General features: G+C 36.2%; 1 protein-coding gene across 1 annotated transcript; it reads left to right on the top strand.

Moving 5' to 3' along the window:
- The first annotated feature begins 3,793 nt into the window (after nucleotides 1-3,793).
- Amy2a5 (amylase 2a5) lies at nucleotides 3,794-13,315 on the top strand. The gene is made up of 10 exons (NM_001042711.2): nucleotides 3,794-3,978; nucleotides 4,309-4,455; nucleotides 5,532-5,720; nucleotides 6,453-6,683; nucleotides 8,350-8,483; nucleotides 9,161-9,283; nucleotides 9,376-9,475; nucleotides 10,639-10,757; nucleotides 10,866-10,991; nucleotides 13,093-13,315. Exons 1-10 carry the CDS (start codon nucleotides 3,811-3,813, stop codon nucleotides 13,280-13,282), a joined length of 1,527 nt encoding a protein of 508 aa, NP_001036176.1. The 5' UTR covers nucleotides 3,794-3,810; the 3' UTR covers nucleotides 13,283-13,315.
- The last annotated feature ends 386 nt before the right edge of the window (nucleotides 13,316-13,701 follow it).

The following is a 13,701-nucleotide window of genomic DNA, read 5'->3' as shown; positions in this document are numbered from 1 at the left end:
CCTCTGTGTCACAGCCATAGGGCCATCATAGGGTAACCCTATCGACACCAGGCCCCATGTCTTAGGTTGGTCTGTGCATGAGGAAAGTTGCCTGTCTTTGGATACCGAGATGCTGTGTGACAGTAATTGCTAAATGACCTAGCGCAAACTCAACAAAAGAGGCCAGCCAAGTTTTTTAAGGAATGAATTAGCGGAGAAATCATGATCACCCTATCACGTGCAATGAGGAAACCTCAGCAATGTGCAAGGGCTGATCAATGATCATTGAGTCTCTCTCATCCCAGTGCAATGGATCCATAAATCTGTGGGGTGCAAGAGCAGAGAACACAGATGTCAACTAATTCTTGAGCATAGATAACCAAACTTCAGGGGAGGTGCCGTTTTCAATGGCTAAAAGTGCCTGAGTTATAATCACCTTGTCACATTTTTGTTGAGTTCTGAATTTGCAAACCAACCAAAGCATGAACACCAGTCCACAGCATATGGCAGCACAAAACAAAATCACTCCCACCCATTCCTTAAAGCAAGAAAATGCAGAGGTAAGCCAAGAGGTGAAGTCTCCAAGGGTCACTGGTTCCACTCTGGTTCCATTAAAGTTCAGGATCTGTATCTGCAGCTTCATCTGCAAACTTTCCAGCTCCTGCGACCAGTTCCCCTTCAGATAATTCGATAAATCTGTACTTTTAATGAAAGAATTGTTAATATACCTAACGGGAGTAATGCACACATGAGGGGTTGATGTCACACAACTCATTCGTATGACATCCATCATCTGCTCCATGTTATGTTGTAAAATATCTACTCTTTGATTCACTAACATAAATCCTGAGGCAATATGAGAATCAGCCCTTTGCAGGGTAAGCAATGCCTCAGATGTTTTTTCTGCTATCTGATTTATGGTGTCAGCAGTATTAACTTGATTGGTCATAGCAATTCTTGTGGTAACCGCTGACGCCGCCTTGGACACTGTAATGGCAGTAACAATGGCAGCTGTGATTCCAAAATCTCTCCTCTGCCAAACAAGACTCATGATTGGGAATTTCTCTGGATCTGCCTCAACAGGCACAGGGACAAAGGTTGGTAAATGTACCACTAAGGCTAAGAAATTAGTTCTATTCTAGCATTGCGTCATAAAACAAGTGACATATGTACAATCTAACCATTCTGTATTATTTTGAAATTCAGCCAATATAAAGAAAAATGGAGGATTGACACAGACTTCTACTGGAGAAGTAGTCATATTTCTGATAACTCTATTAGATGTCACATTATCTAAATGAGCAGAGATATTGGAAAGTGTGGCAGAAACATTCAATATCTCATGAAAGGTTCCAGTCAGCAGTGCAAAGGCTGACAAACTGGTACTAGCACCTGCCTCATTACTTAAAATCCATTGGTAGTATGGCCAAATATTTTCTTTTCCTGTAGCATCTCCTTTATCATTCATACGGCAAAATCTAATGGTGGTGACAAAACAAAACCCTTTGCTATTTCTTTCCGAGGAAAAACATTTGATTGACAAGGTGAAAAATCTATAGGAAATGCAAGGTCTGGATGGCACCAAGGCACGCTGTGTATAGCAGTAGCATTGCCAACAGGCCATCGTGATGTTTTGGGAATAGTCACATTTCCCTTTACCATAATAGTGGTGATGTTTATAGGTGAAGTTACATTATTTCCAACATCACTTGAGCCTGACTGCGCTCCTTGAACAACTTGCATTAAAGCATAAAATAACACTCCAGAGCTCACTTTATTTTGGTAAATGGGACCTACCCAATTAGAGATAATCTTTTTCTTTAAAATTATACAGGGTATAGAAGGTTTATCCACATTATGCACAAACATAGTGTATAATTTAAATGAAAACTCGTACTATTATACACCCGTAGCTCTTGAGGAGTTTGTCGTGCACAAGGCACATCCAAAAAGCAGTTAGTTGTAAAAAACAAAGGCAAGGTAGAAGAATTGGAATGTACCGGTAAAGGTACTGGCCATGATCTCACTACGGCCCACAAAGGTATACTTATCCTTGTCTCAATCATCAGGAGTAAGAGTAACAGGATCATCTTGGGATCCATCTCGCTCTTTCAGGGTCCTTGCCAGTTGTGTCCAGAACCCAAAGTGGATTATCTTCACCCTGTGGAAAAACACAAATAGCTCCCCTGGAGCTGATTAATATGGGATCCGGGTCATACCATTTATTATCAAGGACATTTTTCCATTTGACCATTTCATTGGGTGGTTGAGGCCATTGTCCGTGCCTTTCAGCTGGCGAACTCCCAGCATCATCCAATTTTAAGAAATTAAGAGTAAATATTGTAAGGGATAGAGCCATCTTTGGTGTCATAGCCTCTATTCCCCTCTTTTTGTTTTTGCAAATATTGTTTCAAAGTATGATGGGCTCTTTCAATGATACCTTGGCCCTGTGGATTATAGGGCAATCCAGCAATATGTTTCACTTGCATTTGTTTGCAAAATTGACTAAATTTAGAAGAAGTATATGCAGGACCATTATCTGTCTTTAGCACTAGGGGCTTTCTCCGTGCAGCCCAAACCTCTAAGCAGTGAGATATGACACGAACTGCTTTTTCCCCTGTCAAGGGAGAAGCATGTAGGACACCAGAACTGATATCAATGGACACATGTACATATTGTAATTTACCCAAAGCTGGGAAATGCGTGACGTTCATTTGCCGAACATCTAGGGGTCGCAATCCACGAGAATTAATGCCCACGGAAGGTGCATTAATAACTCTACACATTTACCACACCATAGGACAATATCTTGAGCTTCTGTTCATGTGAGCTTAAACTTCTGTCGCAGTGTAGAAGCAGGGACATGATAAAGTTGATGAAAATTCTTAGCACCTTCTATAGAACTTTGTGATAGGAAAACCATATCTCTGGTGGCTGAGTCACCAATTGCATTTCCCTTAACCATAGGTACAGGTAATCAACTCAGAATGAAAAGCCAGTAGCTATCAACAAGGCGGAGGTGCCACTGCTAACCCTGTGGCCACAGAACCCTTACTGCAGCTCTCAAGTGAGATTGAATGCCTCATCTTTTATAGATTTTACATAGATTGGAAAGGCAGTAATTTTTTACTTTGTATGAAGTATTATGTCAGGAAGAAAAGATATTTGGCTAAGGAGAAAAACTAACACGTGCACAATGAACTCTACTGCTTTGAGCCCTGATGATTCAGTCTATGGATTGATGAAAGGAAAGGGATATTTCACAATTCCAGAAGTATTTAAATTTAATGCTATCCCCCTTATATAATTCTATTGATTTAGAGTACTTTCTATAAATTGGCAACTTGCACAAAATCTTAACTTTTTTCATTCTCACTTTTACTACAGTAGTAGGTGCATGGCACAATGCAGCATCTTAAAATTAAATGAAAATACTGAAATAATGAAAAAAAATCTTAAGTAGGCGAAACAAAAAGAAGTGAATTGATACTCCCATTTCTATTTGGAATGGTGCAATACAAAGATTTAGAGATGAAACGTCCCAGATATATTTGATTTCAGTTGTAATTCTCCTTGTACGGGTTGGTGGAGGTCACAAAAAGTAAGATATAGTATCAGTCAATTAGTAATTGATATTTAAAAGAATTAAGTTTATTCTCCATGGGAGTTTCTGAAGAACCTTCAGCTGTGCACATCATTGCTACTAATCTCTTTCGAATGATAGACTGTACCTTAAATATTTACTCATGAGCATTTACTTTGGAAAATGTACTTTTTGTAGAAATATAAATAGGCGCTAGAGAGAAAGAACACTGACAACTTCAAAGCAAAATGAAGTTCGTTCTGCTGCTTTCCCTCATTGGGTTCTGCTGGGCTCAATATGACCCACATACTTCAGATGGGAGGACTGCTATTGTCCACCTGTTCGAGTGGCGCTGGGTTGATATTGCCAAGGAATGTGAGCGATACTTAGCTCCTAAGGGATTTGGAGGGGTGCAGGTAAGATAACTTCACAAATAAATGCAGAGCTTACTGTGCTCACATCATATTCTAATCAAGACTAGTGACTTTAGAGCACAACTTCATTTCACACATGACTTTGCTGAGAAAGAAAAAGGATTGGTAGTTGTGGCACCTTTGTACTTATTGTAGAATATCAAGAGGACCTCTGCAATGTCCTTCCATAATATCTGGTGATATTATGATACACAACAGAAGTGAATGTTTATAGGTTAAGAAGTAATGCCAGATTATTGATAGCTTTCTATAAGATTTAGGTATGTAACATAAGCCATCATCTGGTACTAATTATAACTGTTTTACTTGTAGGTCTCTCCACCCAATGAAAACGTTGTAGTTCATAACCCATCAAGACCTTGGTGGGAAAGATACCAACCAATCAGCTATAAAATCTGCACAAGGTCTGGAAATGAAGATGAATTCAGAGACATGGTGACAAGGTGCAACAATGTTGGTGTAAGTGAGGACACATTTTCTTTAAAAATTATGGAAATATTATGTGGAAATATTTCTCTTTTGTGTCTATTTCTTTTTGTTTAATCAAGATTTAAAGTTCTAAAATTTTACTTTACATTTTATGAGTTATTGAAAATACACTTTTATCTTATTGTCAACTTTTATTGGATTTTTAAAAATTTACATTTCAAATATTATCCCTTTTCCCGTATTTCCCCAAGACACTGCCTCTCCCACCCCTTTGCCCCTGCTTCTACAAGGGTGTTCCCCCACCCACTCACCCACCTACTACTCCATCTCTGCCCCCTCAATTCCCCTACACTTCGGAATTGAGCCTTCACAGGACCAAGGGCCTCTTCTCCTATTGATGCCCGACAAGGACAAGGCCATCGCCTGCTACATATGCAGATGGATCCATGGATCCCTTCATGAGTACTTCTTGGTTGGTGGTTTAGTCCCTAGGAGCTCTGGGGTGTCTGGTTGTTGAAATCCTTGCATAACATACCGTTTGAGGGTGAAGGAATAGTACTCATAAAGTAAAATATTGACTTTTAAAATTAATAAGTGTTAAAACATCCTAAAGTATTTTTGTGGGCACTGATTGATATGTGAGGATTAAGTCGTTTTCTAACCACAATTTTTAGGTTTTCTTACCCTATTATTATTTTAGGTGGTAAATATCTGCTTTGTTCTATAATGAAGAGATCGGTACCTTTCCTCTGGTCTTTAGCCATGTAGTGTATAAATTAAGCTATGATCAATCTCCTTGTAACCCTGTAAAATGTCAAATACAATAGGCTCAAATATATACCTTGCCCTACATTGTCAAAACAGACCTTTTGTTTGTAGTTCTGGTAGTGTCTGTTTCTTTCTTCTTAAGAGCTCTATATCTTTTTTCCATGTATAATGACTATAGTTGATCTTATTTCACAGCAGCTTCCTTTTTCACTTGACTCACTTTTCTAAAGTGAAACTACAAAGCATCAGGTGAAATGTTTTGGAGATTTGCTGTGAGATTGCAATGTAACTACAGTTTTTTTTTTAGTACAACTGAAATATGCACTTTTCTTTGTTAGGTCCGTATTTATGTGGATGCTGTCATTAACCACATGTGTGGCGCAGGCAATCCTGCAGGAACAAGCAGTACCTGTGGAAGTTACCTCAATCCAAATAACAGGGAATTCCCAGCAGTTCCATACTCTGCTTGGGACTTTAACGATAATAAATGTAATGGAGAAATTGATAACTACAATGATGCTTATCAGGTAATGAGAGAAATGATGGAAATAAAGAATATGTTTCTACATATGCACAGAAATTTATGAAATGCTATTGGACACAGGAAAAAAGAATGCTATTAATACAGAATGCTAAATAATAGAAAGGAAAAATGTCCTGTATTATTTTTACATTATTTTGTAAGGATACACTAGGGTTAATGATAAAGGCAGAAATGCTTTCTTGAAAATGTGTCTGAAAAAGCGTGTTTTAATCAATTATATAAATATGGTAAAATGGAAATCATTAGAAATACAAATCATATATAGAAACAATTTTCAGACTGAGTTACAGTCTCCATTTTGTAGCAGTGTACTTAACATGAGTTACTTCTTGGCTTTGATTTTTTCACCTATGTAAAATAAAGAGAAATGATGGAAGAATAAAAGAGAAATGGAGAAGGAAATGTGGAGAGAACGAGAGAGAGAGAGACAGAGAGAGAGAGAGAGACAGAGACAGAGACAGAGACTGAAAGAAGAGGGAGTCTCAGAAATGAAAATAGGCCAACTAAGATACTCATCTATTTTAATCTCTGACATATTCTTTATATTTACAACAACAAAAAATAGTTTGCATCCACATTAGAACATGAATACATTCTATGTCCCAATTAAAACCCATATAAAATTTGCTATTGATAAATGTGTAAATGGCTGAATGAGGAAATGAATTCTCAGGCAGAAATGACATATTATAAATCAATCATTTTCTCCCAACAGGTCAGAAATTGTCGTCTGACTGGCCTTCTGGATCTTGCACTTGAGAAAGATTATGTTCGTACCAAGGTGGCTGACTATATGAACCATCTCATTGACATTGGAGTAGCAGGGTTCAGACTTGATGCTGCTAAGCACATGTGGCCTGGAGACATAAAGGCAGTTTTGGACAAACTGCATAATCTCAATACAAAATGGTTCTCCCAAGGAAGCAGACCTTTCATTTTCCAAGAGGTAGACCAATATATAATTTTTAAAATTTTGATATTATTGTTTAATTACAGTGTTTCTTCCTTCCCTTTCATACCTCCACATACTTCCATGTACCTACCCTCCATACTTTCCTTTAAGTTCATTCTCTATGTTTTTACTTAATGTTATTATATGTATATGTGTGCATGTGTATGTACAAATTTATGCATATGTATATATATAATTATATACATATATATAATTATATATATAAACAGATACATTTGTGTATGTACTCAGACACATAACACTGATATATTTCATAGTGCTTCGTATGTAAGTAATTCAGCTCAGATATTTCTTCACATATGTATGATTTAAAGGTTGACTTGTTGGTACTAGACCACCAATTGCTGTGCTCTTCCCTCAGGAAGACTCCTTGTACCTACTATTCCTCTATTTTCTATAGTTCTTTGCATAGGATTTAAAGCTCCATGGGATTTTCTTTAAATATATTGGATTTCTCTAAGCATGTAATTATAATGTAGGTTAATAACACAGTTTCATGTAGACTTATCATTCTGTCCTTAAAAGTACAAATGTTGTTAATCAGAAATACCACATTTAATTATTTTTTAAAACTTGGTTATTTTAATTATTTACATTTCAAATGTTGTCCCCCTTCCTTATGTCCCCTCCCAAACCCTCTCATCCCATCTCCCTCCCCTTTGCCTTTAAGGGGGGGTACTCCCCCCACCCACACACTCCAGCATCAACCCTCTACCATCCCCCTACACTGGGACATAAAGCCTCCACAAAACCAAAGATCTCCCCTCCCACTGATTCCAGATAAGGCAGTCCTCTGCTACATATGTACCTGGAGCCATGGACCCATCCCATATACTTTTTTTTTTGATGGTTTAGTACCTGGGAGGGCTTGGGGGTCTGGTTATTTGATATTGTTGTTGTTCCTATGGGGTTGCAAATTCCACTTCAGCTCCTTCAGTCCTTCCCTTAACTCTTCCTTTGGTGTCCCAGGGCTCAGTCCAATGGTTGGCTGTGAATATTTGCATCGGTATTTGTTAGGAGCTGGCAGAGCCTCTCAGAGGATAGCTATGCCATGCTCTTGTAAGCAAGCCTTTCTTGGCATCAGCCATAGTGTTTCAAGGCAGTGATATCTTCATTAATCCATCTCTTATATCCAAAGATTTCATTTTCCAACACAGAGAAATCATAATGCTTATTGTCTCAAGTTAATTTTTCTGATTTTGAGTTTTGTTTCATGTTATTAGCATTTGTAGGTGTTTAAGCAAATGGATGACCCCTTTTCTTCAGCAGTGCTGTCACTTGAAGTGCACTGAGGATGACACCTTTCTGTCTCAAATTTCTTTAGAAAGGTTTATTAGTTTGTAAGTGCTTCTAATGTTGACAAGATAGCAAATGTTACCTTATTGTGAACTAGGGAATTTTCCCTTCTGGCAATAATCCTAGAGGATAAAAATGACTTTTGTAATTTGAATAATAATTTGCTTTCCCCCAATATTGTGACATATGGTTTATGAATAAAATCAGCATGTATGTGTACAGAAAGCCATTAGGAATATTTTGAATAACATAACTATTTTTAATAATTCTAAATAATATTATCTTTCAATAATATGATTTAAAAATACACTTAAAATAACACTTGCCCCAATGTCTCTCCTAGGTCATTGATCTGGGTGGTGAGGCAATTAAAGGTAGTGAGTACTTTGGAAATGGCCGTGTGACAGAATTCAAGTATGGTGCAAAACTTGGCACAGTTATCCGCAAGTGGAATGGCGAGAAGATGTCCTATTTAAAGTAAATATATATCATTTCATCATGTGTTCTATAATACATTTGTTGTCATTTGGCATCAGTGAGATATATCTTAAATATCCTAACTTAAATAATTGATTATTAGTTAGGCTTATTGTTTATCAACCCTTAATTAATCATGTTTTTAATTTAATATATCAATCATCTGATAACAGTGGTAATCCAAAGTATCACTTAGTGATTTTTGTCTTGTTGTGATAAGTCCATTAGATTCTAAGAATGTTTGTTCATCGCCTACTAAAGATAGATTAGTATCCCAAGAATAGTTATACTCAGAAATGATCCCTATAATGTGGCCATAGTATGGAATTTCCTTATGCTACATTAGAGAATTAACTGAAAATTTCAAAAGTGTGTAATTTAAAGGCACAGTTACAAATTCATTTTCATTCTATATTGTATAATACGGATATCTTAATTCTCAAGTCCATAATATTACAATAAAGGAAAAAAGATCTAAAGAGAAAAATTTCAGAAAAAAAAATTTATATAGTAAGACCTAAATGTGGATAAAATTTCCATTTATATTACCATAGAAAATTATATATATATATGAAAGACTCCTCATGAAATTGTCATTTATTTTGACAACTGAGGATGCAATATGTAATGTTATATTAAGCATTGTGGAATAATAATGTGCTTTTATAAAAATGCAGGAACTGGGGAGAAGGTTGGGGTTTGGTGCCTTCTGACAGAGCCCTTGTGTTTGTGGACAACCATGATAATCAGCGAGGACATGGTGCTGGAGGATCATCCATCCTGACATTCTGGGATGCTAGGTAGGACAACATTCTTTGCTGTCCTTGGGTGTGCATTTAATGACAGTAAAGTATTATATACTTCTGCTTTAACACTATTTTGAACCTTTCAGAATGTATAAAATGGCTGTCGGATTTATGTTGGCTCATCCTTATGGATTCACAAGAGTAATGTCAAGTTACCGTTGGAATAGAAATTTCCAGAATGGAAAAGTAAGTCTTGGAGTTGTCCAAAGCATATTTTAATCTAGAGAAAAAAGTGTTTCTGTTTTAAGTTCATATGCATTTATAGCATTTGGAATTATTATTAAGTGTTCATTCATGGCAGTTTTCTAAAGTAAGGGCAATGAAGAAGTACCTGATATTGAAAATGAAATAGTTGAAATACTAACAAAATGCAGAGTGAAAACAATTATGCCTGATAAAGCCTTGACTCATAGATTTAACATTGAATTATGCCTGTTAACACCAAAAGGAATGTCAAATTCTTTCTGCCCTTGGTACAATAAATGCTGTCATATCAAAATACTTTCATTTTTCCTGTATAATAGGAAGCATCTTATCTGATGATGATTAAGGGAATTATAGTAGGTAGGAGCTTTGAGAATCACAGAACAGTGATTTGATAAAAAAAAAATCACTGTGAGCCTTGACTGATATCCAATATGTGTTTATTAGTTTCATACATTTAGACAATTTCAAAAGTTAACTAACCAATGAGACTACCAAATATCTTATATGTGAAATATCATATCTCAGTGGAAAATACTAGCCTTATAGAGAAACATCAAATATATATAAAAGTTTTACTATAAATTTGCCAGTTACTTTTAATTTTCTTTGAATATAATCCCTTTGTTGTGTATTGAAATTTATTCTTTTTTAAAAGGGCTTTCATGAGTAGAATGATCTTTCTTTAAAGGTATATTCAAATATTTTGCCATCATAAGATGTTCACTTATACTTTGGTAAACTTAATAATGTCAGAACATTTTAGGACATTTAATAAACTATTGGTATGAAGTTAAGTAAAAATAACTTAGAAATTGTTATATTAGAAAATTTTTATAGATATTTTAATTTTTATAGTAGCCAAGAGCTATGTCTTTCTTTTATGTGCATACTGAGGCACATTCATATAGTGCATAGTGATGGAAATATTTCAGGGAGTAACTAGAGTCTGTTTTAATATGTTCCTAGAGAACTTCAATTTGCACATAAATTAAGAACTCAGTGAAGGTCTGTGAAAACACTGAAGGATTTAGATAACACTGTAGAGACAGGATTAGCCTACTGGACTTGGGTTTGGTTTTCTCTAGTGGCAAGAGTCAGGGAGCTACAGGCATTCAAATGACTTGATTCTTTCAATAATTAAGGATCAGAATGACTGGATTGGACCACCCAATAACAATGGAGTAACAAAAGAAGTGACCATTAATGCAGACACTACTTGTGGCAATGACTGGGTCTGTGAACACAGATGGCGTCAAATCAGGTAGGAATGTCCCGTTTAGATCTTGTCTAATAAGGAAGTTGTTTAACCTTTTATTTTAAATTGTTGAATTAAAGGGTACCAGCATTTCTCATGATATTGTGCTTTTAGGAACATGGTTGCCTTCAGGAATGTGGTCAATGGTCAGCCTTTTTCAAACTGGTGGGATAATAACAGCAACCAAGTAGCTTTTAGCAGAGGAAACAGAGGATTCATTGTCTTTAACAATGATGACTGGTAAGTGGATATTGATTGGGGAATGGCTGTATAATATTATACTCTAAGATGATTCTTTTCTTTTCTTCTTCATTTATATTTTTCATATGTGAAAAATCTTTTAGACAAGGAATTTAAGCCACGATTGAATGTTCAGTATACATAAGAAATATGATATATGCTTTCCTATTTTTCCCTTGTGTTAATAAAATTTTGTTATTGTGTTCGTTAACTACAGCCTTCAATGGCATAGCATACATTCATATTTATGTACTCATTTGAAATATTTCACAAACCATATAAATAGTAAACATACATCTTAACATCATAAAACAATGGGCCATATTACTACTGGAATACTTTCCCCAGTATCTTTGATTATTACTTATATATTTATCAATTTTACAGTTTTCAATTCTCTATGTGTTTTAAATGTTTTAAAGGCATATGTGAATTGCCTCTGATTTATGAGTTTCTACAAGAGGTTACTTACTCTGCCTTTAAAACCATTAATAGTGTCTATTCACCTGTAGTACTTCTGAGTCCTCCTTCATGGTTCCTTCAGATCTAGGTCAGATATGAGGAGTGGTGCTCACAGCCTTTCATCTGAGTATGGAAAAGGCTGAAGCACCCATATTTCTGGGCACTTGTGCTCACCTTGATCTGCATAGTGAGTTTTAGTATAGCCATGGCTATGAAGAGAGACCTTGTCTCACAAAACAAAACAAAACAAAACAAAACAGAACAGAACAGAACAGAACAGAGCAGAGCAGAGCAGAGCAGAACAGAACAGAACAGAACAGAACAGAACAGAACAGAACAGAACAGAACAGAACAGAACAGAACAGAACAGAACAGAATTCTAGCTTAGAGAATCTCTTTGGGAGCCAGTTACCTCTCTCAATTTAAAATCAACTTTCTATCAGGTTGAGAAGACTTTTCTATAATGCCTACTTGATTTACTACAACAAAATGATTGAAGTATGTAACTTTTTTTTGAAAGGGCACATGGTTGGTTGTTTAGGAGAACTAGAATTATTTCATGCAGACACTTTTCTATTACAAACCTAAAAAGTGTCCATAGAAATGCAAGATTATGTTTAATTCTAGGAAAAAAGTTATTTGTGGCATCATGTAATTGAAGAAGTTTTGAAAAATTAATGGTATTAAAATTAAAAAGAATCACCAGAGTGTATGTCCAGCAGAGGACAGCCTGGAAACAATGATGGTCCTCGCGGGAGGGCTTTAGTGTTGAGCTTCCCTGGGTTCTCTGTGTTTCTGTCTGGGCTCTACAGGCCATGAAACCAACACACATTTAAAACAATGCCTTTGGTATAGAGAGTTCACCTGCTCCCACGGGCACATGTTTTGTATTTGGATTCTCTTTACTGAGCTCTGAATTCTTACTGTTTTATAGCAGTAGGTTGGGCATTTATTATTTTGTGGTGGAGATATATATATATATATATATATATATATATATATATATATATATATACACACACATATACATATATATGCACATGCACATGCACATGCACATACACATTCACATACACATACACATACACACACACACACACATACACATATACATACACATATGTGCATATACACACATGTATATGTACAGATATTTTTTTTCCATTTTTTTATTAGATATTTAACTCATTTACATTTCCAATGCTATACCAAAAGTCCCCCATATCCACCCACCCCCACTCCCCTGCCCACCCACTCCCCCTTTTTGGCCCTGGTGTTCCCCTGTACTGGGGCATATAAAGTTTGCAAGTCCAATGGGCCTCTCTTTCCAGTGATGGCCGACTAGGCCATCTTTTGATATATATGCAGCTAGAGTCAAGAGCTCCGGGGTACTGGTTAGCTCATAATGTTGTTCCACCTATAGGGTTGCAGATCCCTTTAGCTCCTTGGCTACTTTCTCTAGCTCCTCCATTGGGAGCCCTATGATCCATCCATTAGCTGACTGTGAGCATCCACTTATATGTACAGATATTATACACAGATACACAAACATATATGTATGTATATATACATACATATATATGATCTTCTGCATTTGACTGGGTTGAATATATAATAAATACTACCTTTTTTTTTTCAGGGCTTTGTCAGCCACTTTACAGACTGGTCTTCCTGCTGGCACATACTGTGATGTCATCTCTGGAGATAAGGTCGATGGCAATTGCACTGGACTTAGAGTGAATGTTGGCAGTGATGGCAAAGCTCACTTTTCCATTAGTAACTCTGCTGAGGACCCATTTATTGCAATCCATGCTGACTCAAAATTGTAAGAATCTATATTAAAGAGATTTGGATTAAGCATCAATTGCATGTGTTTCTTTTTCATATGCTCTATAGTATATTTATATTTCTATTTTGTTTCTTTATTATCATGTGTCCTTGTGTGCTTTGTCTTCTGAGCTCTGGAGTGTATGTAGCATGTTTAAACAACCCTGTGCTGTGGCATAACCTCTCTACATTTTCCCATGAGCTGTGCTGATCAAACTAAATCCATGAGGCTTCCCTGGAACTCACTTTTATCTGCTATTCTATGTTGTTATCTCATATGTCCTTTAATTCTTGCAGTTTATTTCCTTGTAGTAAAAACCATAGACAATTGTCTTAGTTAGGGTTTCTATTCCTGCACAAACATCATGACCAAGAAGCAAGTAGGGAAGGAAAGGGTTTATTCAACTTAAACTTCTATACT

Source organism: Mus musculus, chromosome 3 (assembly GCF_000001635.26).
Source record: "Mus musculus strain C57BL/6J chromosome 3, GRCm38.p6 C57BL/6J".
Classification (NCBI taxonomy): Eukaryota; Metazoa; Chordata; class Mammalia; order Rodentia; family Muridae; genus Mus; species Mus musculus.
This window is presented reverse-complemented; position numbering and strand designations above follow the sequence as displayed.